Source organism: Entelurus aequoreus, linkage group LG01 (genome assembly GCF_033978785.1).
Source record: "Entelurus aequoreus isolate RoL-2023_Sb linkage group LG01, RoL_Eaeq_v1.1, whole genome shotgun sequence".
NCBI lineage: Eukaryota > Metazoa > Chordata > Actinopteri > Syngnathiformes > Syngnathidae > Entelurus > Entelurus aequoreus.
Genome location: NC_084731.1, coordinates 78,507,364 through 78,535,242, shown reverse-complemented (window position 1 = coordinate 78,535,242; position 27,879 = coordinate 78,507,364). Strand labels below are relative to the sequence as shown.

Genomic DNA, 27,879 nt, shown 5'->3' with positions numbered 1-27,879 from the left:
TTCCACTTCAACTTAAAGGTGACGTAAGTTCATTCCCAACAGTTAATAACAAATATGTTAGTGGTTTTCATTGTCCTGTTTGATTAATTTCGCTTGAATCTTGTGTGACATTCTGCGTTACATACTAAAAATACTAAATAGCTAACACTCAAGGCTAGCAGAAGTCCAAACAACGGCGCTCAACCATCAGAATTATGAATTGGTGCTGAATCCTCGGGAAAACATAAAGACAAGTGTAGAAAAGGTAGTGAACAGCACTCCAATTATAGTGTTCATTGCCACACCAACGTTCCTTGAGGCTCCAATATCTGTATCATATCAGAAGTGGAAACACGCAATGTGCACACATCTACTGTACATATTCCTTTGGTTTTTCACCGTCTTTGCTCATGCGGAATGAAACGCAATTAATAGAATTTAATTTGATAGTGATCATTGAAGTTAATCCACAGCAAGCCTGTGATTAATCTGAATAAAAATGTAAATATTTGACATCTCTATTGTGTATTATATTGAGATGTACTGTATTTTCTGTTTTATTCATATCAGACAAGTAAAATATCAACATGGTTGTTGACTCGCCAGCATCGCATGGAGCATTTTCTCATTTGAGAGTCAAAATGACGCTGATGTTTGACTCCTTTGGATTTATTTCCATCATTTAAAGCCAGCAGATTCTTCTGGGCTGCGCCCCACAAACCCACTTGCTGGTGAAGTGGTCTCTTATTTATAGACGTCACGGGCCAAGGTCTTCATGGTGTCATTACCTTCATGCTTTGAAGTGTGCCATGTCTTTGTATTACCGATGCTTGTCGACTTCCAATTGCCTTTTGGCAATTTCCGCCCCGCCCCCAGCTCTTATGGAGTAGCGTGGCGCGCCAGGCTTTTGCTCATTATAACAGATTGATAGAACTAGTTCACAGAAAGCAAAACACGTAATTAGTTTCCACCTCCACGGACCCAATCAATCTGGAAATCGGTGGGTGTAGCACTTCGGGGACCATTACGCACACTCATAACGGTGTTCTTAACAAACCCCAGGCGGGCGCACGGTCCGCTCTCGGTTCGTCACCCGCCAGGGAGCGCGGCAGGGATGCACGCTCGCAGGAGAGGTCGCGTTCTCATTGTCTCAGGTGTGAAATGAGGGTGTTTTCAGTAAGACGCCGTGTGCTGGAATGATTTATGCGCTAGCATAGGAAGCGCTCGCCTGGCGTCTCCCGCGAGGGACGCCTGTCCACCTGCAGCCTACATATCGCCAGCTGCCCACGAGTCCCCACAGGCAGTGCTGCTTACGGAGCCGAGCGCCTGCTTTGCAAAGAGCTTTACGTTCAATTTCAAATTGAGCACACCAGCTGTAATGTTGAGCTCGCACAACTCCTGGAGGTAGTTGCCAGGTTTGTTTCAAGCACTTTTCCGGACGCGATCTGCTCAGAGTTAGAGCGATACGGATAGTTTCATTCAATTAAAAGCTGTTGGCGTCCCGAGTGCTCTCTATAAAGATTTGATCTTTCTAATCAAATAGTTAGGGTTGTCCAGAAAATGTTTTCACTTCCAATACGATATTGATGGGATACAATATCAGCAGTACTTTTCATTAATTTGTAGTGTAGAATGTTAAAAAAAGATTTGGTGAAGTGAAATTAGTCACTGGTAGGTATGAAAAACACTAACCTATTGATTATTAACCATCTGGAATGGACGTATGCTGTCTTTGAGTTAAAGTGGAGTGGTAATTTTTTTCTTTAGCTCATGATACTTGATTCTTTCCTCTGTATGTGTAAGTAATATGCAACTACAATGATTTGACAATTGTGCCGTTTTAGACTGCAATATTGTTCAATTAAGGACACTTGTGTCGCATGTCTAGGTCGTATGCTATTGTGTGCTTAGCTGTCGTGTAGCTGCTAGATCTTAGTAATGTGTTGCCAGAGGCATTTCAAGGGTCTTGAGTCAGTGATGCGTCAAGTTTGACACCCTTAATTAATATGCATGAGTTAAGGGATTTATTTTCCAAAAAATCAAAATACCAGTTTGGAATTTCAAAAAATTATTACTACCTCAACAAAGTTGTAAAGGGGTAACATTTTGCACACTAAGCGAGTCTCTTGATTGACATGAGTTATTAGTAGGGCCTAGGGGAGGGAATCTTAAGGCAACGAACGAGCCGATTCTGATTCCTGGGGTGACTATTCGATTCAGAATCTATTCCATATTCAAACCAATTCTCACAATGGATTATTTGGTGTAATGATTATAATGAAACTTTTTTTAAAACAGGTTAGAGGTTAGAAAAGCTTCTTCTGGTTGTGTGTGTGTGCGTGCGCGCGTGCGCGCGCGCACAGTCGTGCTCATAAGTTTACATACCCTGAGAGAATTTATGATTTCTTGGCCATTCTTCAGAGAATATGAATGATAACACAAAAACCTTTCTTCCACTCATGCTTAATGGTTGTGTGAAGCTATTTATTGACAAACAACTGTGTTCACTCTTTTTAAATCAAAATGACAAAAGGAAGTACCCAAATGACGTTGATCAAAAGTTTACATACCCCAGTGACTTTGATCTGATAACATGCACAAAAGTTGACACAAACAGGTTTGAATGACTAATCAAGGTTCCAATCCTCACCTGTGACCTGTTAGTTTGTAATTAATGTGTGTGTATAAAAGGTCAGTGAGATTCTGGGCTTCTGACAGACCATTGCATCTTTCATCCAGTGCTGCACAGATGTTTCTGAATTCTGAGTCATGGGGAAGGCAAAATAATTGTCAAAGGATCTGCGAGAAAATGTAATTGAACGGCATAAAACAGGAAAGGAGTATAAAAAGATATCCAAAGAATTGAGAATGCCAATCAGCAGTGTTCAAACGCTGATTAAGAAGTGGAAAATGAGGGATTCAGGTAGACCAGCAAAGATTTCAGCCACAACAGCCAGGAAAATTGTTCGAGATGCAAAAAAAAATCCACAAATAACTTCAGCTGAAATACAGGACTCTCTGAAAAATTGTGGTGTGGCTGTTTCAAGATGCACAACAAGGAGGCACTTGAAAAAAAATGGGCTCTATGGTCGAGTCGCCAGAAGAAAGCAATTTCTGCGCAAATGTCACAAAGTATCCCCCTTACATTATGCCAAACAGCACAGAGACAAGCCTCAAAATTTCTGGAACAAAGTAATTTGGAGTGATGAGACCAAAATTTAACTTTTTGGCCGCTCGACCATGCAGCCCATTTTTTTTCAAGTGCCTCCTTATTGTGCAGAGGAGAGTTTTAACTTGCACTTACAGATGTAGCGACCAACTGTAGTTACTGACAGTGGGTTTCTGAAGTGTTCCTGAGCCCATGTGGTGATATCCTTTACACACTGATGTCGCTTGTTGATGCGGTACAGCCTGAGGGATCGAAGGTCACGGGCTTAGCTGCTTACGTGCAGTGATTTCTCCAGATTCTCTGAACCCTTTGATGATATTACAGACCGTAGATGGTGAAATCCCTAAATTCCTTGCAATAGCTGGTTGAGAAAGGTTTTCCTTAAACTGTTCAACAATTTGCTCACGCATTTGTTGACAAAGCTGTGACCCTCGCCCCATCCTTGTTTGTGAATGACTGAGCATTTCATGGAATCTACTTTTATACCCAATCATGGCACCCACCTGTTCCCAATTTGCCTGTTCACCTGTGGGATGTTCCAAATAAGTGTTTAATGAGCATTCCTCAACTTTATCAGTATTTATTGCCACCTTTCCCAACTTCAGTTTGAACATCAAATATGTTGTCTTTGTAGCATATTCAACTGAATATGGGTTGAAAATGATTTGCAAATCATTGTATTCCGTTTATATTTACATCCAACACAATTTCCCAACTCATGTGGAAACGGGGTTTTGATAGATAGATAGATAGATAGATAGATAGATAGATAGATAGATAGATAGTACTTTATTGATTCTTATACATACACGTGTATGTATATATACTGTACATATATAGATACATACAAGTATGTGTGTGTATAGAGAGATAGATATATAGAGATTTATTTATGTGTATGTATATACATAAATATATATATATATATAAATTACCACATTTTTGCACAATTGCAGTTGATTATAAAACATTTTAGTATGCACAAATTGGATAGTTTGCTTTGAAATCATTAATCAAGGGCACAATTCCATCCATCCATTTTCTATTGATTTGTGAAAATTATGAATCTATTTAAAATCGTGTTGAATAAGAATCACGGTTCAGTTGTTAATCAAGTTTTTTTGTTTTTGTGAGTTCGTAGTTATTAGGGCTCTTGTTTCGACGAGTGGATTATGTATGTCCAGCTTGTGTGCTATTGTATGCTTAACTGTTGTGTAGCTGCTAGCCCCCAGTAGCCTTTAGCCCACTATGTTTACTTTTTGTAAATAACTTTACTAAAATACAAGAAATGACCAACATTGTGTGCTTACTGGTGGACTTTTAGATGTGAACTGGCTGTCCAGTTTTGCGCAAGTAAACACGCTGCTGGATTTCTCGTATCGTAGCGAATATCGAAGATCAGTGATGCTGATACGCATGTGTGTATGTGTTCCTTCACAGTTCCACTGTGAGTTTCCTCCCCTCTCCGATGATGGAGCAGCTCCAGTTTCCTCAGAACTCATCCTCCAGTGTTGCCCAGCAGAACCAAGGCCAGCAGTACACAGGTACTCCTTTTTTTCATGTACAAAACACCATTAAAGTCACCGCGGGGGGAAACCTCTTCACGTGTCTGGAACGTGTTTTGCTCCCTGCGGGCAATTTGATGTGTAAATATTGTAAAGCACTTTGAGGGCCGTTATTGTGTCAAAGGAAGAAAAGAGCTACGGATTGATATAAATGCAATTAATTTGCTATCAATATTGGTCGCTGTATATAGTCTCTCAATGTCAGTGCTCGCTATTCTTTATAACAGTGACTTTAATGAAATCGTAATATATGCACTGAAAGTCTGCATATTACACAAATGAGCCAAGTTGAATAGCTCTCTGTTTGAATAAAAGGGGTAGTATAAAGAATGCTGGCATCAAAACCTAAAGTAATGTATTAATCATTAAAGATAGGACACACACACACTGATGGTAGATGCTCATAGATCAGACAGGTAGCTTTAACAACACTACCTCCATATGTTGCTTATTGAGCCTCCTTTCTAAAGCCCTTTATTATTTATGTGCGGCTGGTGAGGAGCGCTGGTGGGAGCCATCACTCCAATCCCCCCAGTAATGAGGTCAGATGAAGCTCACATGCAGACTTACCTCCAGCATACCCGGTAAACACTTTTAATTGGCTCGTCCAAGGATGGGAATAATCTACCGATTAAGTCTGAAATCTCCACTGTCCATCCTGTTGTTAGCAGATTCATTAGGAAAATCAACATTGACGTTTAGGATGGGGTTTTTACCCGCCAACAGAATATATTCAAGTACTGGATGCAAATATTTGGTGCGTTTGCGGTCAAAGAGCAGACGGAGCCTCCTTGGTTTTAATTGTATTTTATTTTCTCTCCCTCTTTAAGTCCCATCAGTCACATTGGAGCAGCACAAAGTAATTAGGTAATTGGATCTTCCGGATCATCACAGAAGATTTAGTCGGAAAAGAGAACAACTCAATTATAGCCCCTACGGATGTGCTTTTATAATCGAGGCACTTAAAATCTAATTGCTGCGCAGCTAATAGTGCAGGTTTTTTTCCGGATGGGGCGTGTAGGTGAACACAACTGCTGGAAAAGAGCTTTTGAGCAAACACACATTTGCGCAAATAAATACACTTGAGTCTGGGTGCATTAATGAGGTTGTGTGATGCGGGCGTGCGCATAAAAAATGATAAACATTGTGCGAAGAATCTGCTTACCATCCACGAAAACGACAATCGTGACTTTTCTTTCCTTTGAACAGCAGGGTTGTTGCCCCCACCCCCCGGCAGCGGCATGATGATGTTGCAAATAGCAGCGCCCCCCTGCCAGCAGCCCCGGGCCCCCTCCCCCTGCCAGCAGAAGCAGCCCAGCTACAAACACCTGGGCCTGGAGCACCAGCGCGGCCACCGACCGACGGAACGCCCGCCGCCTCCTGACAACACGCAGGTACAAGCGCTGCATGACTGCATCAGGAGCACACTAAGGAAATAAAACAGGCGCATACGTATCATACATACATACGTATATACATACAGTACATATATATGTATACACATACATACTGTATATATACACACATACATGTGTATATGTATACACATACGTACATATATATATATATATATATATATATGCACATACATACACACGTATATACATACATACGTATATACATACATACATACGTATACACGTACATACATACGTATACACATACATACGTACGTACACATACATACATACGTATATACATACATACGTATAAACATACATACATACGTATACACATACATACGTATAAACATACATACATATATACGTATACACATACATATATACATACATACATACGTATACACGTACATATATACACATACATACATACGTATACACATACATATATATACACACACACATGCGTATATACATACATACATACATACATATTTACATACATACGTATATACATACATATATATGTACACTACCGTTCAAAAGTTTGGGGTCACATTATTATGCCTAATTTGGACAACCAGGTATGGTGAAGATAAGGTCCTTTTTAAAAAAAAATAAAAATAAAGATAAATATTTTAAAAACATTTTCTTGAATAAAGAAGAAAGTAAAACAATATAAAAACAGTTACATGGAAACTAGTAATTAATGAAAATGAGTAAAATTAACTGTTAAAGGTTAGTACTATTAGTGGACCAGCAGCACGCACAATCATGTGTGCTTACGGACTGTATCCCTTGCAAACTGTATTGAGATATATATATATATATATATATATATATATATATATATATATATATATATATATATATATATATATATATATATATATATATATATATATATATATATATATATATATATATATATATATATATATATATATATATATATATATATATATAGTGTAAATGGGGGAGGGAGTTTTTTTGGGTTGGTGCACTAATTGTAAGTGTATCTTGTGTTTTTTATGTTGATTTAATAAAAAATAAAAAAAAATTTAAAAAAACGATACCGATAAAAAAAAAATGATACCGATAATTTCCGATATTACATTTTAAAACATTTATCGGCCGATAATATCGGCGGGCCGATATTATCAGACATCTCTAGCTTACATGTTACGCAAGTTTTTTTACCATGCACAAACCTGTTTTTATACCAAATAACACATTGAACACATTGCAAGAATTGCGTTGAATCGTTTCTAAATCCAATCATTATCCCAGAAATCAGATCGAATCGTTAGGTGCCCAATGATACACACCCCCATTAGATATAAGTCGGATATGTATGCGCTGTGACAACAGTCTGAATGTTCTGGTCGCGTTCATCCGACCTTCACCTATACCCTATACCTAGTGTAACCCATATGGAAATATAGTGTCACTAATATATTCTCCTATTATTCATTTCTAATCTATGGTGTGCCAAAGTCACTTTGGTCACTTAAAAAAAATGTTAAACTTGATGTGTCAAAGTCATGTGGTCACTACAGGGTTAAATTAATGATACATGCACGCAGCACGTTATTCACATGTTGGCCAGTAGAGGTCGCATGCACCTTTCTCATTCCAGACATTCCTTCACTGAACGTCAAAGAGTGAAGGCACGAGTCATATCGTTGTGTTACAAAGACAAGGTTTATAAGTTAAAATACTTGTCACTTCTCAAACCGAGTGTTGGAAAAGCAGCATAAGATAGCCTGGTTCCAGTGGGAGCTGGATTGCTGTGTTTTGTGCTGCTGAGAACTTCAATTGGTTTTTTGTATGATCCTGAAGTCTGGTTCCAAACTGGACTTGAGTTATGATGGCGAGCCAGTCCCATTGAGTGAGAGTCTGCGGAGAGGGAGCGTTTGGATGTGGTGTGGCCAGCTGCATGGGTCTCCACACTCTGCAGTGACCTATAACTGAACTGATCCACCATCAGAGTCGCAAGTATCGAACCGAATCAGTATGGAATAACGGATTACAATAGAACTAAGGATTCCCAACCAAGGAATATAGACAGTGTTCAATTCATTACTACCCGGGTAGAATTTACTTTTTGAAAGGACAATTTAAAAAGGACATTTCTTCTATTTTGCTACTTTTGAATTTTTGCAACAGAGCTCTATTTTTATTTATTTTTGGGGGGTATTTACAATTTAAAAAGCACACTGTTCATGTGTTATTGTTTATTATTGTGCAATAAATTTGCCAGCAGTTGTTCTGTGGTCCACTAAGTACGTAACGTCTCATTGCGAGTCTCTCAATTATACAGCCAAGAACCTAGTAATCTTAATTGTTGTACTAACCTGCTATCCTACAGTAGGGGTGCTACACACTTGGCGAGCCAGCCAGGAGCGCTGTGATTCCGAATTCATACTGTGCGTACAATACAGAACAGCTCTGGCAACGTTTATTCACAAATTTTGTAATACCTCTGACTTTACACTTGAAATATGGATGTCATTAAGTCTGAAAACATTAAGGTACCCAGTTCAGTACTGGTCAGTGGCATGTCTGGTACTGAAGTAGATGAGGAGGTATTTGACTTTTTGAATCAATATGGGTCCATTGAAAGAGTGGTTAAAATTGACAGTTCCGATGCTAAATTCCCAAATTCTGCTATTGTTGAGTTTAAATCTGGGGAAGGTGTTAGTGTTCTTGCACGTGATTTACCATATAACAGACCTTCTTCAGATGACAAAATTACACACTATGTGCAGCTCTTATCTAGTGTTTATGCTGCTAATGCAGGTTCGAACATAACCAAATTCTACCTGTGTGAGCTTGAAAGCATTGCAAAAGTGAGTGGCACAGACTTGGAGAAAATCCTGCGAGAGGAGTTGGCCAGAATTCAAGAAAGCACGCCAGCTCAACGAGATGAGGAAGTTGAGCACCAAACCCCCTCGTCTACTCCTCACAAGAGTGGAGTTGAACAGGCATCTGTCCCAACCCCAACTCAGTCCACTCTAAATATGAATGCGGTCCCACTTAAACAAACCCTGCCTAGTGGTGCCAGATCACCCTTTTAGCTACCACTTGACCAAATTAACACTCCTGAGGTGCAGAGAATGACCGTGGAGCATATTGTAAAGAGCAGTGACATGTCGTCAACACACCACGCCATGTTGAGGCCTTTCTCTGGGAAAACTCCCTGCCCCAGCCTGGAAGTCGATTATGACACTTGGCGTAGTAATGTCGAGTTCTACTTCAGCGATACCACAATCCTCAATCCCTGACAAGCAAGTGGTCAGAAGGATTGTAGAAAGTCTCCTTCCTCCAGCTGTAAATGTTGTAAAGCATCTTGGGCCCCAGTCGAGCCTACGTGACTATTTGCATGTTCTTGACTCAGCCTACGGTACTGTGGATGATGCTGATGAGCTCTTTGCAGCATTCCTTACTACCGACGCAGAGCCGGGTGAAAAGGCTTCTGCTTATTTACATCGTCTACAGTCAATACTGAGCAAAGTAGTCAAGAGGAATGGCATTCCTGCCAGCGACGCAAACCGGCAACTGCTGAAACAGTTCTGCAGGGGATGTTTCAACAATAGTTTAATCACACATCTTCAGCTGTCCCAACTGCAGAAGGATGCCCCACCCTCGTTCTCCGAGTTGTTGCTCTTAGTGAGGACGGAGGAAGACAAGCAGGCTGCCAGATCACGTCGTGTGAAGCAACATGTTGGATTTCACAAAGCTGAAGTGCAGTCTAATAATGTGAACGTGTACAACTCTGATACAGATGAGAGGGACATAGCAGCCGTTGCTGTAAAGGACAACCATAATGAGAGTACAAAGAAAATACAAAAACAACTTGCACAACTTCAAACCCAGTTGGCAAACCTGAAAGCGTCCGTGGATGAATCTTCCACAAAGGCTACCTCCAAGGGAGCTAAACCGAAGAAACCCAAGGAAAAGGAGCCTAAGACAGAGGCTGTCCTAAGAGGCAAAAAGAGACCACGAGCGTGGTATTGCTTTAACTGTGGCGAAGATGGACATATAGCGCCAGCTTGTCCCAACGAGCCCAACCCGGACGTTGTTGAGGCTAAACGCCAAGAACTCAAAGAGAAACAAAAGCTGTGGGACGAACAAAGCAAACAGGATTTTTAAATCCTGTTCCTGTTGAGGAGCAAACAGGAACAAAGACTAACACAAGCTCCAAACAAAATATTTCAAGTTATTCTCACAGAACCAAACACCAATCTAAAATACCAAAAGGTTTAATTGGCAACAAATGCATCAGTGATGTGACTATGTCAGGTGTACAATGTAACTGCCTTCTTGACACAGGGTCTCAGGTGACCACAATTTCAAACTCATTCTACACAGAGCACTTGTCAGAACAGCCTATCCAGCCATTCAATCTTCTTGATGTGGAAGGTGCTAATGGTCAGTCCGTCCCATATTTGGGCTATGTAGAAGTCAGTATTAGGTTGCCAAAGGAGTTTATTGACACTGCACCCGAAGTGAACACTCTAGCATTAGTTGTCCCTGATCAACGCTCCAGCAGTGACCTGTCTGTTCTAATAGGGACCAACTTACTTGATGTATTATATGATGAAGAGTGCCAACACAAAACTCAAAAGACCACTTCAACTGTTCATGGCTACAAACAAATCCTTAGTGCACTTGAATTCAGACAAAAGCTAAAGAGCACTGGGCAAATAGGTCTAATGACACTCAAAGGGAAACCGCAGCAAGTTATTCCTGCACATGATAAAGTCCTTGTGGAAGGCCAGGTCAAAGTCAATCCTGCAAATACGGAGAAATTGGCAGTTCTGGAACAGCCAAGAAAGTCTGTCTTACCTGGTGGCATTTTCGTTGACTGTTGCCTCGTCACTTTGCCCCAGCAGCCTCAGCACAAGTTGGCTGTTTGGCTGAGAAATGAGACAGACCATGACATAACACTACCCACAAACTGTGCTGTCGCAGAACTGCATGTTCCTGATAAGATTGTTAAAAAAAAGTCCATTACCTGACAAGAATGCAGGTACTGTGAACTGTTGTAGTGCAACCTCTTCTCAAAATCAGTCCACAAACAACACCCTGACATTTGACTTCGGCAATTCTCCTCTACCAGAGGAATGGAAAACCAGAGTCACAGAGAAACTCAATGGTTACTCTGATGTGTTCGCACATCATGACCTTGATTTTGGTCATGCCACCAAAGTCAAGCATCGTATCAAGCTCAAGGACGAGACGCCTTTTAAACAGCGTTCAAGACCCATACATCCCAATGACTATGAGGCTGTGAGGAAACACCTTAAAACACTGCTAGAAACTGGTGTGATACGGGAGTCCGAGTCACCCTACTCGTCACCCATAGTCGTTGTAAAGAAAAAGAACGGTGATGTCCGACTCTGTGTCGATTACCGTAAGTTGAATACACAAACCATAAAGGATGCGTATGCATTACCAAACCTCGAAGAAGCATTCTCCGCCCTCACCGGGTCACAGTGGTTTTCCGTAATGGACCTCAAGTCCGGATATTACCAAATTGGTATGGAAGAGAGTGACAAAGCCAAGACTGCTTTTGTCTGTCCCCTGGGGTTTTGGGAGTTCAACCGTATGCCCCAGGGGATAACCAATGCGCCGAGTACATTTCAGCGCCTAATGGAGAAATGCATGGGTGACATTAACCTGAAAGAGGTGCTTGTCTTTCTTGATGATCTCATTGTGTTCTCTGCCTCCCTGGAGGAACATGAGGCCAGGCTTCTGCATGTCCTTCAACGGCTAAGAGAATATGGTCTCAAGCTTTCTCCCGAGAAGTGCAGATTCTTCCAAACGTCTGTACGTTATGTTGGGCACATCGTCTCAAGAGATGGTGTCGAGACTGATCCCGAGAAAGTCATTGCACTGAAAACGTGGCCAAGGCCACAGACCCTAAAAGAATTGAAGTCCTTTTTAGGCTTTGCCGGCTATTATCGCCGCTTTGTCAAGGACTATTCTAAAATAGTGAAGCCCCTAAACAGTCTCACTTCTGGCTATCCACCTCTCAGAAAAGGCCAGAAGATGACGACATGTAAAGGGAAATATTTCAATCCAAAAGAGCCGTTCGCAGAACGATGGACACCTGCTTGTCAGGACGCTTTTGAATGCATCATAGAGAAGCTCACATCTTCTCCCATCCTGGGGTTCGCAGATGCAAAGCTCCCCTATACACTGCATACGGATGCTAGTACTACTGGTTTAGGAGCTGCTTTATACCAAGAGCAGGATGGCCAATCAAGGGTCATCGCCTATGCCAGTAGGGGCCTTTCATCTAGTGAGGCCAGATATCCAGCACACAAGCTGGAGTTTCTAGCTTTAAAATGGGCAATCCTAGAGAAGTTCCAGGACTATCTCTATGGTAACAACTTCACTGTGGTAACGGATAACAATCCGTTAACTTACATACTCACCTCAGCTAAGCTAGATTCTGCCAGTTATCGCTGGCTAGCAGCCCTTTCTACGTTCAATTTCAACATCAAGTACAGGGCTGGAAAGAGCAATCAAGATGCTGATGGTCTCTCCAGGCGATCGCATGGAATGCTGGTTGAGGATGACGCTTCACTGGAAGAAAGAGAGAGAATAAAGCGGTTCACCTCACATCATCTATCATCGTCACCTGACCATCTAAACTTACCTGAAGATGCAGTTACAGCCCTATGTCACCGACACCTGATAAGAGAAACCGACAACTTACCTTCCATCACGTTGGTTGAATCCCTAGCTCTCAACACCGACGCTGTTCCAGACATCTACAGTGATGAAAAATTATTAGGTCATGTGACGGTACCCATCTTCAGTGAGGATGACCTCCGAGAACGACAGGAAGCTGATCCTGCCATCAAACATGTTATTCATCTGTTGGAATCTGGAGGCCTAGTACCTCGGAACATTGGTCCTAATTCTCCTGAACTCAAAGTGATGCTCAAGGAGTGGAAGCGCCTTGAGATGAGAGACGGTCTCCTGTACAAGAAGCGGAAATGTGAAGAGGAAACGATCTATCAACTCATTCTTCCAGAGTCCCTCAGAGTCACTGTACTCAAGTGTCTCCATGACGACATGGGACACATGGGCATAGACCGTACCATTGACTTAATACGGTCAAGATTCTACTGGCCACGAATGGCTGCGGATGTTGAGCATAAGGTCAAAACCTGTGGCCGGTGTGTTAGGAGGAAGACTCCGCCTGAGAAAGCAGCACCGCTGGTCAGTATCCAGACAAATAGGCCAATGCAATTAGTCTGCATGGACTACCTATCACTGGAGCCTGATTCCCACAATACCAAGGACATTCTGGTCATCACAGACCACTTTACAAAATATGCAGTAGCCATACCCACGAAAGATCAAAAAGCTACTACTGTTGCAAAGTGTCTGTGGGAGCAGTTCCTAGTTCACTACGGCTTTCCTGAACGCTTGCACAGTGATCAGGGAAGAGATTTCGAATCCCACACTATTAAAGAACTGTGTGCCATAGCCGGTATCAAGAAAGTGAGAACCAGTCCTTATCACCCGAGGGGAAACCCGGTTGAGCGGTTCAACCGCACGCTTCTTGGCAGGTTGGGTAATCTGAAAGAAAAAGAGAAGAGTCACTGGCGTGATTTCGTTAAACCACTCACACATGCCTACAACTGTACCAGAAGGGAGGTCACCGGGTTCAGTCCCTATGAGTTAATGTTTGGGAGACAACCCAGGCTTCCAGTCGATATTGCATTCAACCTACCCGTCAGGGAAGGAACACCAGTATCTCACTCCCAATATGTGCGAAATCTCAAGTCTCGACTGGAGGAGAGTTATCAAACAGCCATTGAAAACTCCCAGAAAGTTGCTGAGAGGAATAAGCAGCAGTGGAATAAACGAGTCAGAGAGTCTGCACTTGAAGTGGGAGATAGAGTACTGGTGAGAAATGTCCGTCTGAGGAACAAACACAAACTCGCTGACAAGTGGGAGTCCGCTGTGTACAGTGTCTTACAACAGATGGGCGACTTACCTGTTTACAAGGTTCAGCCAGTAGATGAAGATGGTCCAGTCCGCACTTTACACAGGGATCTTCTGCTGCCATGCGGGCAATTGGTTGAAGTCAAGGATGAGGAACCCAATCAGCCAAGGCCGATTCGTCGTCCCAGGACAAGACAATGTTCTCCTCAGGTCCAAGAAGAGGAAAGTTCTGAGTCTGAAGAGGAGTACACAGTCCTTCCCGAGGAAACCTCAGCTCTCACTGAGAAGAGATTTACAAAGGTCTATGACATCCCTAAACAGCTGGTTGTAGCTGACAATCCTCCCACAGAAAAGGAAGTGGTCGAGACCCTACAAACCCAATCACAAGTGGAGTCCTCTGCTGGTAATGAGCCTGCGTTGCCAGTTGAAAAAGAAAAGGAATTTCCTGAAGTGGTTGGAGATCACCAGTTGGAGAGTAATGAAAATGGAGAACCGGGAAATGACACTGAAATTCCAGAAGCTCAAGATACTCAAGCTGAGGGAACCAACTTACCTGATGAATGTGGGCAAGGCAATATGGTACGCCGATCTGTAAGGTCACGGCGGCCACCAGACCGATTGAACTACCCACAGTTGGGTAAACCCTTCATCTCTTTTGCTCAAAGTCTTTTAGACAGTTTCAATCACGCACTCATTTCCTTAGGTGACTACGACAGTCATGAGGTTATAGCAATTTGAGTCAAGATGTTATAGCACATGAAGGGACTCATGCTGACTTAAGGGGGGAGTGTGTAACCCATATGGAAATATAGTGTCACTAATATATTCTCCTATTATTCATTTCTAATCTATGGTGTGTCAAAGTCACTTTGGTCACTTAAAAAAATGTTAAACTTGATGTGTCAAAGTCATGTGGTCACTACAGGGTTAAATTAATGATACATGCACGCAGCACGTTATTCACATGTTGGCCAGTAGAGGTCGCATGCACCTTTCTCATTCCAGACATTCCTTCACTGAACGTCAAAGAGTGAAGGCACGAGTCATATCGTTGTGTTACAAAGACAAGGTTTATGAGTTAAACAGCCAAGAACCTAGTAATCTTAATTGTTGTACTAACCTGCTATCCTACAGTAGGGGTGCTACACTAGACCAAGGTTCGGCAACCCGCGGCTCCGGAGCCGCATGCGGCTCTTTGACCACTCTGATGCGGCTCAGCTGCATACCTGCCGACCCTCCCGATTTTCCCAGGAGACTTACGGATCTCAGTGCCTCTCCTAGATATCTCCCGGGGCAAATATTCTCCAATTTTCACCCTAACATCTAAATTAAGGGTGTGCTCTAATGGCACTGCATTTATTTTCCTCAATAGCCAGCACCATCGGCGTGCCAGCTCGGCCACATGTTGTAGGAAGCTTATACTTGCACACGTTAAAGACAGCAAGGCATACTTGCTCAACAGCCACACAGCTTACACTGACGGTAGCCGTATAAATTTTTTTTAACACTGTTACGTTACAAATATGCGCCACACTGTGAACCCACACCAAAAAAAGAATGACAAACACATTTCTGGAGAACCTCCGCACCGTAACACAACATAAACACAACACAACAAATACCCAGAATCCCATGCAGCCCTAGCTACCACCAAACCCCCCCACACATCAATCCCCCCCACCCTCCGTGCGTCGGTTGAGGTAGGCGGGGTTTGGTGGTAGCAGGGGTGTATAATGTTGACCGGAAGAGTTAGGGCTGCATACGCACTATCATTAAATTTCATATTAAGGTGTGGGCCGGGGCGTGTCTGAGACCCCTGGTTAAAACATAGCAAAAAAAGCTTTGTATGCAGTGTTATATCATTTTAAATTTTCAACAGTTTTGTGGCTCCTATTGTTTTTTTTAATTTGTGAAATGTGTTAAAATGGCTCTTTGAGTGGTAAAGGTTGCCGACCCCTGACCTAGACCTATATCATCGAAAGTTGACAAACACCAAAACAGACTCCTGCAAATCTAAATTATCGACGAAGGAGCAGAAAACAGTCCGTTTTTAAAAATTACCGTATTTTTCAGACTATAAGGCGCACTTGAAATCCTTCCATTTGCCCAAAAATGGACAGTGCGCCTTATAACGCGGTGCGCCTAATGTACGTATTAATTCTGGCTGTGCTTACCGACGTCGAAGCAATTTTATTTGGTACATGGTGTATTAAGTGTGAACACTATATGGCAGTCACACATGAAAAACATTTGTGGACTGCAAGTTAAGGCCTGTTCAAAATATGACGTGAGCAAGCAACACCAAAACTTTGATGTTTCATTGAGAATATAGAACATTACACAAAATCTGTCAAAATGTTTAGTATGACTTTGGTTAACTACAAAGCCGCAATGCTTGATGTATTGTCAGAGCATTACGGCGCTGCCCTAGTCAGACGTACTGTGCTTCAACATACGTGTGTGTGTGTGTGTGTGTGTGTGTGTGTGTGTGTGTGTGTGTGTGTGTGTGTGTGTGTGTGTGTGTGTGTGTGTGTGTGTGTGTGTGTGTGTGTGTGTGTGTGTGTGTGTGTGTGTGTGTGTGTGTGTGTGTGTGTGTGTGTGTGTGTGTGTGTGTGTGTGTGTGTGTGTGTGGACCCCAAAATGGCAACTATTAAGAGACATAAAATATGGCGTTTTGACTTGTAATGCAAAGCCAAATTTTTTACTTATTTTTTTTCTGTTGTGTATTTGGGATCCACATAAGTCCCGAAAATGTGTGGCCAATAATAATAATAATATTTTTTCTCTATCCTCTTGTTGTGGGGCAGTCATCCTTCGCAGTTACCATTTCTAATACAAAGTCGCGTACAGTTCTAAATTATATCCGTCAGTATACTTGCAATGGAGTCGCTAAAAACTACTGGCACAACAAAGATGACGTGGAGAAGACGCTGTGAAAGTGGAAGCACATAAATAAGACCGCCCACAAAAGGGCACATCCTGAAGAGACGGTCAGAAAGTGGCTTTTAAGATACAGAAACATAATCTATGCAACATTTTGACCAAAGAACCACCTTTACATGTTATGTAGACCACAAGGAAGTGTTTTTAATGTAGGGAAAAATTCATATGACCCTTTTAATGTGTTAGTATAGGAGGATTTGTGTGAATATTCCACTGCTCTGCCTCCTCACCCACATGCTCCTTACTACAAACATGACAACAAGTGCTCAACAAACCACATTAGCGCTTTAAGTTGATTTTCTACGTGAAATAATAAATGGTGAGTCCTTAAAATGGTCATAAATGCACCAGGACTGCGCATCTTCACCGATGCATTCTATTCACATTAGACATACATTGAAGTCGCATGATTTTTGGGGGGGTAAAGTGAAACAAATACGTAAAAAAAAAAATCAAATTTTGCAAAAAATGTGAAGGGGCCATCAAACCCTGCATTTGGGACGAGGCCTATGCTGTATGGGAAAAACCCCAAGACACCATAAAGCACTGAGCAAAGTAATGCTACGATTATCCCATTTCAGACATTTCCTGAAAGTTTCGTACAAATCCGCTCATAACTTTTTATGTTGTTAACAAAGAACAGACAAACCCCTGGTAGAGATAATACATTTAGTTTAAAATGCAGAAAACATCACTTTAACCTTTTATTGAAAACTCTCTCTTTTGGTCGTCCGTTTTTTTTCTTGTGTTTCTCACCTTCGTTATCAAAGTGATGACACTCATGACCTTTCTTGGCCTTATATTGAAATATTTTCCAGTCGAAGTCAACAAATTAAAAAAATTCAATTCAACTTTATTTGTAGAACTAAAAGATCAAAATAAAATGGAGACATAAAAATGTGGTTAAAAACCCCCATAAAGTACAAAAAAACCAGATATAATGGAATCAATTAAAAAAACTGATAAAATACTATATAGTCTATGTAGGAACTTAAAAAGTGCCAAAGAATAGCTCCTCCTCCTTCAATGAGAGATGACGCAAAGAAAAAGGCTCTGCTTCTGCTACCGGAGTTTTTGTTAAGTCTGAAGATTTTGACCACTGATTTGCGATGATTTGCGATCACAGCCACATGAGAGTCACCCTGCATCTTCGATCTGATTTTGGTCAGTTGAGAGGCACGGATACGCTGAAATAAGGCGAGTTGGAAGAGCCGTTAGCCTAGCTGAGAGAGCCAGCACGGACCATTGTTTTGACTGCTCGAAGGAAAACATCTTAATCTACGATTTGACTCCCTCGAATGGCCTTGATGCAACCAAAAGCTACGGCGAGTTTACAGCTGTTTTAAAGTGATTCAGACGTCGCAGAGTGATATAAGTTGACAGGCTGACACCTCAAATTGATCTCTGAACGGCGCAAGGTACGAAATTGTTGAAAAAAACTAGTTAAAAGTGCCGCAAGTCGCTAAAGAAGTAACTGCCGTTAAGACATAAGAGGCACTGACTATACAGATGATCAATATAATAGCAACATTAAATGTGATAACAAATTGTCAATTATTCATTTTAATAGCAGAAGCTTGTATGCAAACTACAACAACATTAAGAACTTTTTGGAACACAACGAACCCTTCAAGGTGATTGCTGTCACAGAAACATGGATTGATGATAAAAAAGGAATAGATTTTGATCTGGAAGGATATGAACTAAACTAAATCAACAGAACCAACAAAAATGGAGGAGGAGTAGCTGTGTACGTGATGAAGAACCTGAACTACAAAGTGAACAGGAAGTGAACAAAAAGTTTTAGCAACTGTTATGTATAGAAAAGGGGTAGGATTGAATAAGCTCTGCTTCTTCCTACTCCTTTTCGAACATGTTGAAAAGAGAAACTGGAAATTGTGATGTATCATGTTGTATGCTTGCATGTTCGAAATAAACTCAAACTCAAAATAAAAGAGTTTAGAAAAGCAGAGAGACCAGAAATGGGTTCCAAATTCAGTACTTTTAAAGTCACCCTAACACTCAGTTACGCACTTGAATGCCTCATCATAAAATATGCTTATAATGTCCCAACGCGGTAAATTCTGCACTAAATGATAAGCAAACTGACTCGTTTGTTACACGTAATAATTGTCCGTACGAAAACCTGGGAACATTTGGGGGTTGCGGTAAATACAATAAAGAAAATGCTATGTGGTGCTGATAAGATGACTTTGCAACACCCCCAAAACAATAAATATTTCCGCAAATACCCAGACCTTGCACACAAAACAATATAATGTGTTTTATAAAGTTAAGAAGCTATTTTGAAAGCATTTAGCGGATTATCCAAGTATGGGAGAGGACATAAAACGGTACATTAGCGTGTTGATGGCAGCGCAGCATGAAAGTCAGACTGCAAAATGAAAAAAAGGGGGAGAAAAAAAAGTGTTTTTGAATGAAAGTGTTTGTGTTTTCTCCTGGTCGTCCTTGGCCGCACTACGGACGTGTTGTGTGTAGAGCAGCCTGTCCTCGTCCCCGACACTCACACCCTCGCCGGGCCAGTCGCCCAACGTCAAAGGCCTCCCAACGGGCATCCCGTCCATCCCCGTCATGGCCCACCAGCACCACCTGCAGCTTCCTGCAGCCTTCTGCCACAGTGGACAAGGTCAGACACGCGCTCCCGATCCAAACTTGACTCTTCTGCAATGTTTTTAATCAGTGTGGGCGGAAAAAAACAGGTGTTCATTAATTTACCAAAGCATATTGGTATGTTGTGTCTTTATCTTTCTGAAATACCGTATTTTTCTAAATGGATAGACGACATGCCAATCGGTTTACCTGCAGCGCAAAAATGGCATCTGTAAAGCTGGACATTGCAGTTGAAAGAAAAGGGTCAGCTGCAGGACGTTTTTATTGAATGCAAAAAACGACCCCTCAGTAAGTCACAATTGCTGCAATACAATTTATAGCAGTAATACATATAATATTAGAATTGCCAAAATAACGCATTAATTCATGAGATTAATCTGGAAATATCACATTAACTATGTATATACGCAGATTAATCGCAAAAGCTCATTTACCTTAACCCCGGATGTTTACTTGAAAGGCGGCGCAGATTTTTATACGGTCAGTGATCAATCAGGTCGATGCATACATTTTGCTTCAAAATACATCTCAAATCATTTTTACCAGGGTTCAAGCAAATGAAAAATGTTTGACAACAAATTTGCATTTGTGTCCAAATATTGGGGTAATTTTTTATCTTAAATTATGTAAGCAAGTGATTTACTGATTAAACACGATTAATCCAAATGTGTGATTGATCTGGGTCGAAAAAATTATTTGACAGCCCTAATTGTTTTCATTCTATTAAAGTATCATTATTCGTCGAAAGAATTAACTGAAAAATTATTAATCACAATTATCAAGATTAATATGATTGTGAACCAATTTACCCTTTGCAGCACTAATTGTTACATCATTCTAAAAGTATTTTTAATTGTGGAAAAAGTTATCAGAAATATTAGTGATTATAAATGTGTAATCTGATTTAAAAATATAAATATATTTCGACAGAATTAATTATTATATCATTGTAATAAAATATAATCATTTGTTAAAAAAACATTTACTGAAATATTATAAATCATGACTATTGTTACAATTGATCCTAATGTGTGATTAATCTGACATAGAAAAAATTTACCATTTGATAGCAGTAATTGTTATATCATTCCAAAAGTATTTTTATTCGTGGAAAAAGTCCGAAATATTAGTCATGATCAATAATCATGATTAATCCAAATATGTGATTAATCTGATTTAAAAAACTAATTATAATCATTCGACAGCATTAATTGTTATTTCATTGTAATAAAATGTAATTATTAGTTTAACATTTACTATAATATTATAAATCATGACTATTATCACGATTAATCCTAATGTGTGATTAATCTGATTTGGAAAAAATGTACCATTTGATAGCAGTAATTGTTATATCATTCTAAAAGTATTTTTATTTGTGGAAAAAGTTATCAAAAATATTAGTCATGATCAATAATCATGATTAATCCAAATGTGATTAATCTGTTTAAAAAAACAAATTATAATAATTTGACAGCATTAATTGTTATATCATTGTCATAAAATATAATTATTTGTTGAAAAAAATGTACTGAAATACTATAAATTATGACTTATCACGATTAATCCAAATGTGTGATTAATCTGATTTGGAAAAAATGTACCATTTGATAGCACTAATTATCATTCCGATAAAGTATCATATATTTGCGGATAAGGTTACGAGAAATAATTTTTGTGATTAATAATCACGATCAATCTAAATGTGTGGGTAATCTGATTTATAAAAAAAAATTATCACTTGACAGCACTAATTGTTATATCTTTCCAATAAAGTATAATTTGGAGAAAAACATTTACAGAAATATTATTATTCACAATTAATACCAATGTGTGATTAATCTGATCATGTTTAATCCAAATGTGGGGTTATTCTGATTTTTTATTTTTTTAATAACCATTTGACAGCCCTAATTGTTATATCATTCTAATTATTATTTGTGCGGGAAAATTAATAAGTATGTCACATAAAATTATTTTAAATATAAAAAAATACCTTTGCACCTACTAAACGCCAGGTACTCTCTTAAGTTGAGTAAACAATGCCCCTCTAGTACGTCATAAATGAACAACCATGTTGTGCTGTGTCATTTCACATAAACATTGCTGGCTTTCGTGCAGATGCCGTAGGTTTGATACCCGGCCCAGGTTGACTCCTTGTGGGCACGTCTGACACGGGAAAATACCTGTTACTTTCAGGACAAATGTCTTTGACATATTGTGCAATAACAGTTGCACACAGGAATGTGTCGTTGGAAAAAAACAATATTAGAAACAGGCACATTTTGAAAGTGAGTTTGTTGTCATTTACAATAGTGTTGAATAATTGTGGGTATTAGTGGTGTGCGATCTTATATTGAAATTGATCCGATATCCACAAAAAACAAAAGTATCGGCTTTTATGTGAAATTTACTTGTGCAAAATTAGACAGCCTGTTAACATCTAAATGTCCTCCGATAAGCGCAACATTTCTTTTATTTCAGTCATTTACAAAAGGTAAACATGCTAGGCTATAGGCTACAAGGAGCGAGCAACTACACAACGGCTAAGCACACAATAGCACCCAAGCTAGACATACGTAATAATAATTGAACAATATTGCAATCTAAAAAGGAATTCCTTCATACCGACAGCCATCAGACTGTATAATGCATATGTTCCTTTTTGACTGTACTTAAATGTATAATAGACTGTATTTATATTATTCACATGTGAATAATGCTGTATAATAGACTGTATTTATATTATTCACATGTGAATAATGCTGTATAATAGACTGTATTTATATTATTCACATGTGTTTATTGTTTGTGAGCGAACTGTGGTGCTGCATTTCCCCCAGGGGTCAATAAAGTACTTTCTATTCTATTCTATTCTAAACACATTTGTCAATATAAATAAGTATCAAATATCTATACTTGCATATTATTTACACATGCAAAGTCTCCAAAGCAATATTATAAAGTATCCAGTAACAAATGTGTCCACATCATTCCACTTACTGCATCATGTGCCTAATTTTTTTTTTTTTTAAATTATTGTGGCTCGAGGTTTGGCCAAAAAAAAAAAGGAATACCACTCCACTTCGATTTAATGTACGTTTTTTTCTCTATTTGACTCATTTCACTTAATCACACCTTTTCTAACTTTCTACATTACAAAATAAAAGCATGTTTGATTTATGCAATATCATAACTGATTAGTATCTGTATCGGCTAATACTCATGCGTCCAGTATCGTAAGTGAAAAAGTTTTAATGGGACCCCCCCTCGTAGATATTTTTGTATTGCTTAAACGGTCGCTGTATGTTAGCTAATATCTTCTTATTTGAAGGTGAATATTGTAACTTTGGTTCATCCTGGGACGTGTTGTTGTTGTGTGCATTTAGGTGAAGCCCATTACTCACTATTAGGTCAGCCGCTGCAGTACAAACACGCCATCAGACCTCCGCTGGTCCATGCGGCGCACCTGGTGACGAAACATCAGGTCAGACATTTCCTCCGTCGCGTTTCTTTTGCTCTCGTTTATTGATGTTGGAGAGGACGTGGGCCATGTTGTGACTCCGCCTCCACCCCCCTCAGGGTCCAATGGGGGTTTGGCGTAGCGGTCACGGAAGGAAGGCCGGCAGAAGATCTTTACCCACAGACCACAGCGTAGGTGAAGCAGGTAATACCAACACACCAGGTTGACTCCTACTTATTAGCATGTTCAAAAATGCAGCCATCCCTTGTTTATTAATGGGTCCCGAACATGACCGCGATAAAATAATTTCAACAAAGTAGAAAGTTAATATTTTCATAAAAAAACGGTCACCCTTTAGTCACTGTTACTCTTTTGATCCAATGTAGTAATGCTGCTTGGAGGATGAGCCAATCAGTGGCCATGATACTACTAAGTGGTTTGGTCTCATCTATTGGCCAACACTACTACAGTATTGAGATTTTTAGTTCATTTAGACATTTGTATGCTTGAAAATGCTTAATTTAGGACCAAAGATCGTAGAATAATGCTGTGAACTAAAACTCTTAAAATATCCCAAAAAAATCTGCGATGTCTTGAAACCGCAATATTTCAAGCGGGACGTGGCGAGGGACGACTGTACACTAGAGGTGTTTAATCAAGCTAATAACAGAAAATAGAGCAACTCCAACCCAATCCCGGCTTTAAAATACTTAAGATAGACATTTACCAAGCAATTGAGAAGACCTATACAAGACTAAAGGAAGAAAACCCCAAAATAAGCAAAGGCAACAGTATCAGTAATTACAATAATAATAAAAAAATAAAAATTGTTTTTAAAATTTATGAATTGATTTAGAATTGAAATAAACAAAAATCGTGATTTGGATTTGAATCCATTTTTTGGCGTACCCATAACGTTAATAATAGTTTTTATAGTTTTTAATCTAAAAATGTATTTTTTAAATAAAATGTTTGTTTTAAAAATTACTTTGGGGAGAAAACAAAACATGGATTCTGAAAACCTATGAATTGATTTAAAATTGAAACAAATGAAAATTGTGATTTGGATGTGAATCCTTTTTTTGGTGCACCCCTAATATTATCAATAATTGTTGTTTAATGTTTTCAATCTAAAATTGATTCTTGAACTAAAATGTTTGTTTGAAAAATTACTTTTGGAAAAAAAAACATGGATTCTCAAAAATTATTAACTGATTTAAAATTGTAATAAACAAAAATCGCGATTTGTGTGAATATTTTTTTGGGTGCACACATAATATCAATAATTTTTGTTTAATGTTTTTAATGTAAAAGCTGATTCTTGAAATAAAATTATTGTTTGAAAAATTTAAAAAAATAAAAGCATGGATTCTCAAAACTTATGAATTGATTTAAAATTGAAACAAATGAAAATCGTGATTTGGATGTGAATCAATTTTTTGGAGCTTTCCTAATAATAATAATAATAGTTTAATGTTTTAATCAAAACAATTCATTCTTAAAATTTTTATTGATAAAATAGAAAAAACAAATTATGAATTGATTTAGAATTGAAGCTGAGATAGGCTCCAGCACCCCCCGCGATCCCGAAAGGGACAAGCGGTATAAAATGGATGGATGGATAAACAAAAATCGTGATTTGGATATGAATCCATTTTTGGGAGTGCCCATAATAACAATAATTGTTTAATGTTTTTAACCATAAAAACTGATTCTTGATATAAAATGTTTGTTTTAAAAATTACTTTAAAAAAACAAAAAAACATGGATTCTCAAAACTTATCAATTGATTTAAAATTGAAACAAATGAAAATCGCGATTTGGATGTGAATCCATTTTTTGTGAACCCCTAATAATATCAATAATTGTTGTTTATTGTTTTTAATGTGAAAACTGATTATTGAACTAAAATGTTTGTTTGAAAAATTACTTTAAAAAAAAACAAAAACATGGATTCTCAAAAAACATGGATTCTCAAAACTTATGAATTGATTTAAAATCGAAACAAATTAAAATCGCGATTTGGATGTGAATACATTTTTGTAGCTACCCTAATAATAATAATAATAGTTTAATGTTTTAATCAAAACAATTGAATCTTCAAAAATGTATAAATGAAATAGAAAAAAAAATTACTTTAAAAAAAAATTGTTTTTCAAATTATGAATTGATTTAGAATTGAAGTAAACAAAAATCGCACTTTGGATTTGATTCCATTTTTTTGGGTACCCATAATAACATTAATAATAGTTGTTAAATGTTTTTAATGTAAAAACTGATTCTTGAAATAAAATGTTTGTTTGAAAAATTACTTTAGAAAAATCATGGATTCTCAAAACTTATGAATTGATTTAAAATCGAAACAAATGAAAATAATGTGTATAAAATGTTTGTTTGAAAAATGACTTTTAAAAAAAAATATTGGATTCCATAAAATGATGCATGGCTCTATAAAGTTAAATAATGTATTTGATCAACTTAACTGTGATGTCAAATAGTGTGAGAATTCTTTAAAAAAGGGTGGTTGGCAGAATAAAAGCACATTCCGCACCTGGCAGGGGAACCAGCAACCCCTTGGGGCTGCGCTGAATGACTTTGTGCTGACGTTCTCAAACAAGGTGTCATATTTTTTGCACTGGCCGACACATTGGGCGCACTCTGCAGGTGTGCACGTCAACAATATAGCAGGCCGCCATTCGCACGCTTTTCGCCGACGTTTTTAAATATTGCTGTTGTCGGCGTTTCGCACGTTTGATGCTGACTGCAGCAGTTTCCAGACGCCTCCCCCGACGCATGTCTGCTTCTTCCTCTCCATCTGTGACACTTGTCTTATTTCCTGGCGACGTGTGTCAGCAGTGAGCGGTCGGATCTTGAAAGTGATGGATCCTTGACCTGGCCCGACCCTCCAAGACCTGACACTACATCAACGCCGCAGACGCTTCCGCTTTTTTTTTTTTTTTTTTTGCCACAGCAGAACTTGTACCAGACTCCACAAAAAAAAAGGAGCTGTGGGACAAAACCAACTGCTAGGTTTTGGTGCGCCAGTGGAAGCGCCGAGTGAACCTCCAACCTCTGCTGCCTCGGTCTGGACTGTTTCACATCCCAGACTGACCACTTCACCAAATCAGTATCTTCAACCTTCTCTTGTTGTACTTTCCTTTACCTCTCCACCCAGCTGACAGGTCTCTGCAGGGTGGAAACTCAACACTGTGGGCTTTTTTTCTTTTTTTTTTTTTTTTTACCTTTTTGCTGAAATATTAGCAAGTTTATTAGTGTGACAATCGAGCTAAGTTTTCATTCATGCCCAAACAATAATAAATATGACTGAATATATATATATATATATATATATATATATATATATATATATATATATATATATATATATATATATATATATATATATATATATATATATATATATATATATATAAAAAGACCCTGGATTTAGTTTTATTGGTACTCTTTTACCATGTTTGCACTCTATCAGGCCATTTTTGTTGAATTGAATTCAAAAGTTCATGTGCATATGAAAAATGCAAGCGAGTTTGTTACTCAATTTTCTTTGGAATTTCTGACGTGTGACAGTTGTTTGAGGTTAGAACTAATAAACGTTTTCACTACACTTCACAGTTTTTTCCAAGCTATTTTTACTGAATAGATTAAAATTCTGTTGAAGTATATTTTCTTGTGTCATTTCTGGCTTTTGCTGTTTGTGGCCTGAACGTGATATATTTGTATTTGTATGTTTTGTGCGACTTACTGCGTTTTAAGATTTACTTATTCCTGCAATTTCCTCAAAATGTTGTTTTCCAACTGAAAAATATAACAAAAACACCATCAGCTAGCTTATGTAACCATTACTTTAACAGGGGTGTCCAAACTTTTTGACTTGGGGTGGGGGGCCACATTTGGCTTAAAACATTTGGTCTGGAGCCAAAAACCGACTGCATGCAAAGTGTGTATGTATATATATATATATTATATATGTATGTGTGTATATATATATATATATATATATATATATATATATATATATATATATATATATATATATATATATATATATATATATATATATATATATATATATATATATATATATATATATATATATATACATATATATTTATAATGTGTATATTTATAATGTGTATATTAGGGCTGTGAATCTTTGGGTGTCCCACGATTCGATTCAATATCGATTCTTGGGGTCACGATTAGATTCAAAATCGATTTTTTTTTTTTTTTCAATTCAACATGATTCTCGATTCAAAAACGATTTTTTTCCCGATTCAAAAGGATTCTCTATTCATTCAATACATAGGATTTCAGCAGGATCTACCCCAGTCTGCTGACATGCAAGCAGAGTAGTAGATTTTTGTAAAAAGCTTTTATAATTGTAAAGGACAATGTTTTATCAACTGATTGCAATAATGTACATTTGTTTTTAACTATTAAATGAACCAAAAATATGACTTATTTTATCTTTGTGAAAATATTGGACACAGTGTGTTGTCAAGCTTATGAGATGTGATGCAAGTGTAAGCCACTGTGACACTATTGTTATTTATTTTTTATAAATGTCTAATGATAATGTCAATGAGGGATTTTTAATCACTGCTTTGTTGAAATTGTAACTAATATTGATACTGTTGTTGATAATATTCATTTTTGTTTCAGTACTTTTGGTTTGTTCTGTCGTGTTTGTGTCTCCTCAATTGCTCTGTTTATTGCAGTTCTGAGTGTTGCTGGGTC

General features: G+C 38.6%; 1 protein-coding gene across 9 annotated transcripts in view; it reads left to right on the top strand.

Moving 5' to 3' along the window:
- The window catches only part of LOC133657618 (R3H domain-containing protein 1-like), a 101,957-nt gene extending 75,499 nt beyond the window's left edge, over positions 1 to 26,458 (top strand). For 6 of the 9 annotated variants that reach the window (XM_062059160.1, XM_062059202.1, XM_062059194.1 and 3 more), the window contains 6 exons: positions 4,589 to 4,692; positions 5,923 to 6,107; positions 19,527 to 19,674; positions 23,048 to 23,145; positions 23,241 to 23,325; positions 25,975 to 26,458. In XM_062059160.1, the coding sequence (XP_061915144.1) occupies positions 4,589 to 4,692; positions 5,923 to 6,107; positions 19,527 to 19,674; positions 23,048 to 23,145; positions 23,241 to 23,325; positions 25,975 to 26,012 (658 nt within the window). In that variant the 3' untranslated portion in view covers positions 26,013 to 26,458. Of the gene's footprint in view, positions 1 to 4,588; positions 4,693 to 5,922; positions 6,108 to 19,526; positions 19,675 to 23,047; positions 23,146 to 23,240; positions 23,326 to 25,974 lie in introns of those variants that run through there. The other 3 variants (XM_062059170.1, XM_062059186.1, XR_009827308.1) reach the window with 3 other exon arrangements.
- The last annotated feature ends 1,421 nt before the right edge of the window (positions 26,459 to 27,879 follow it).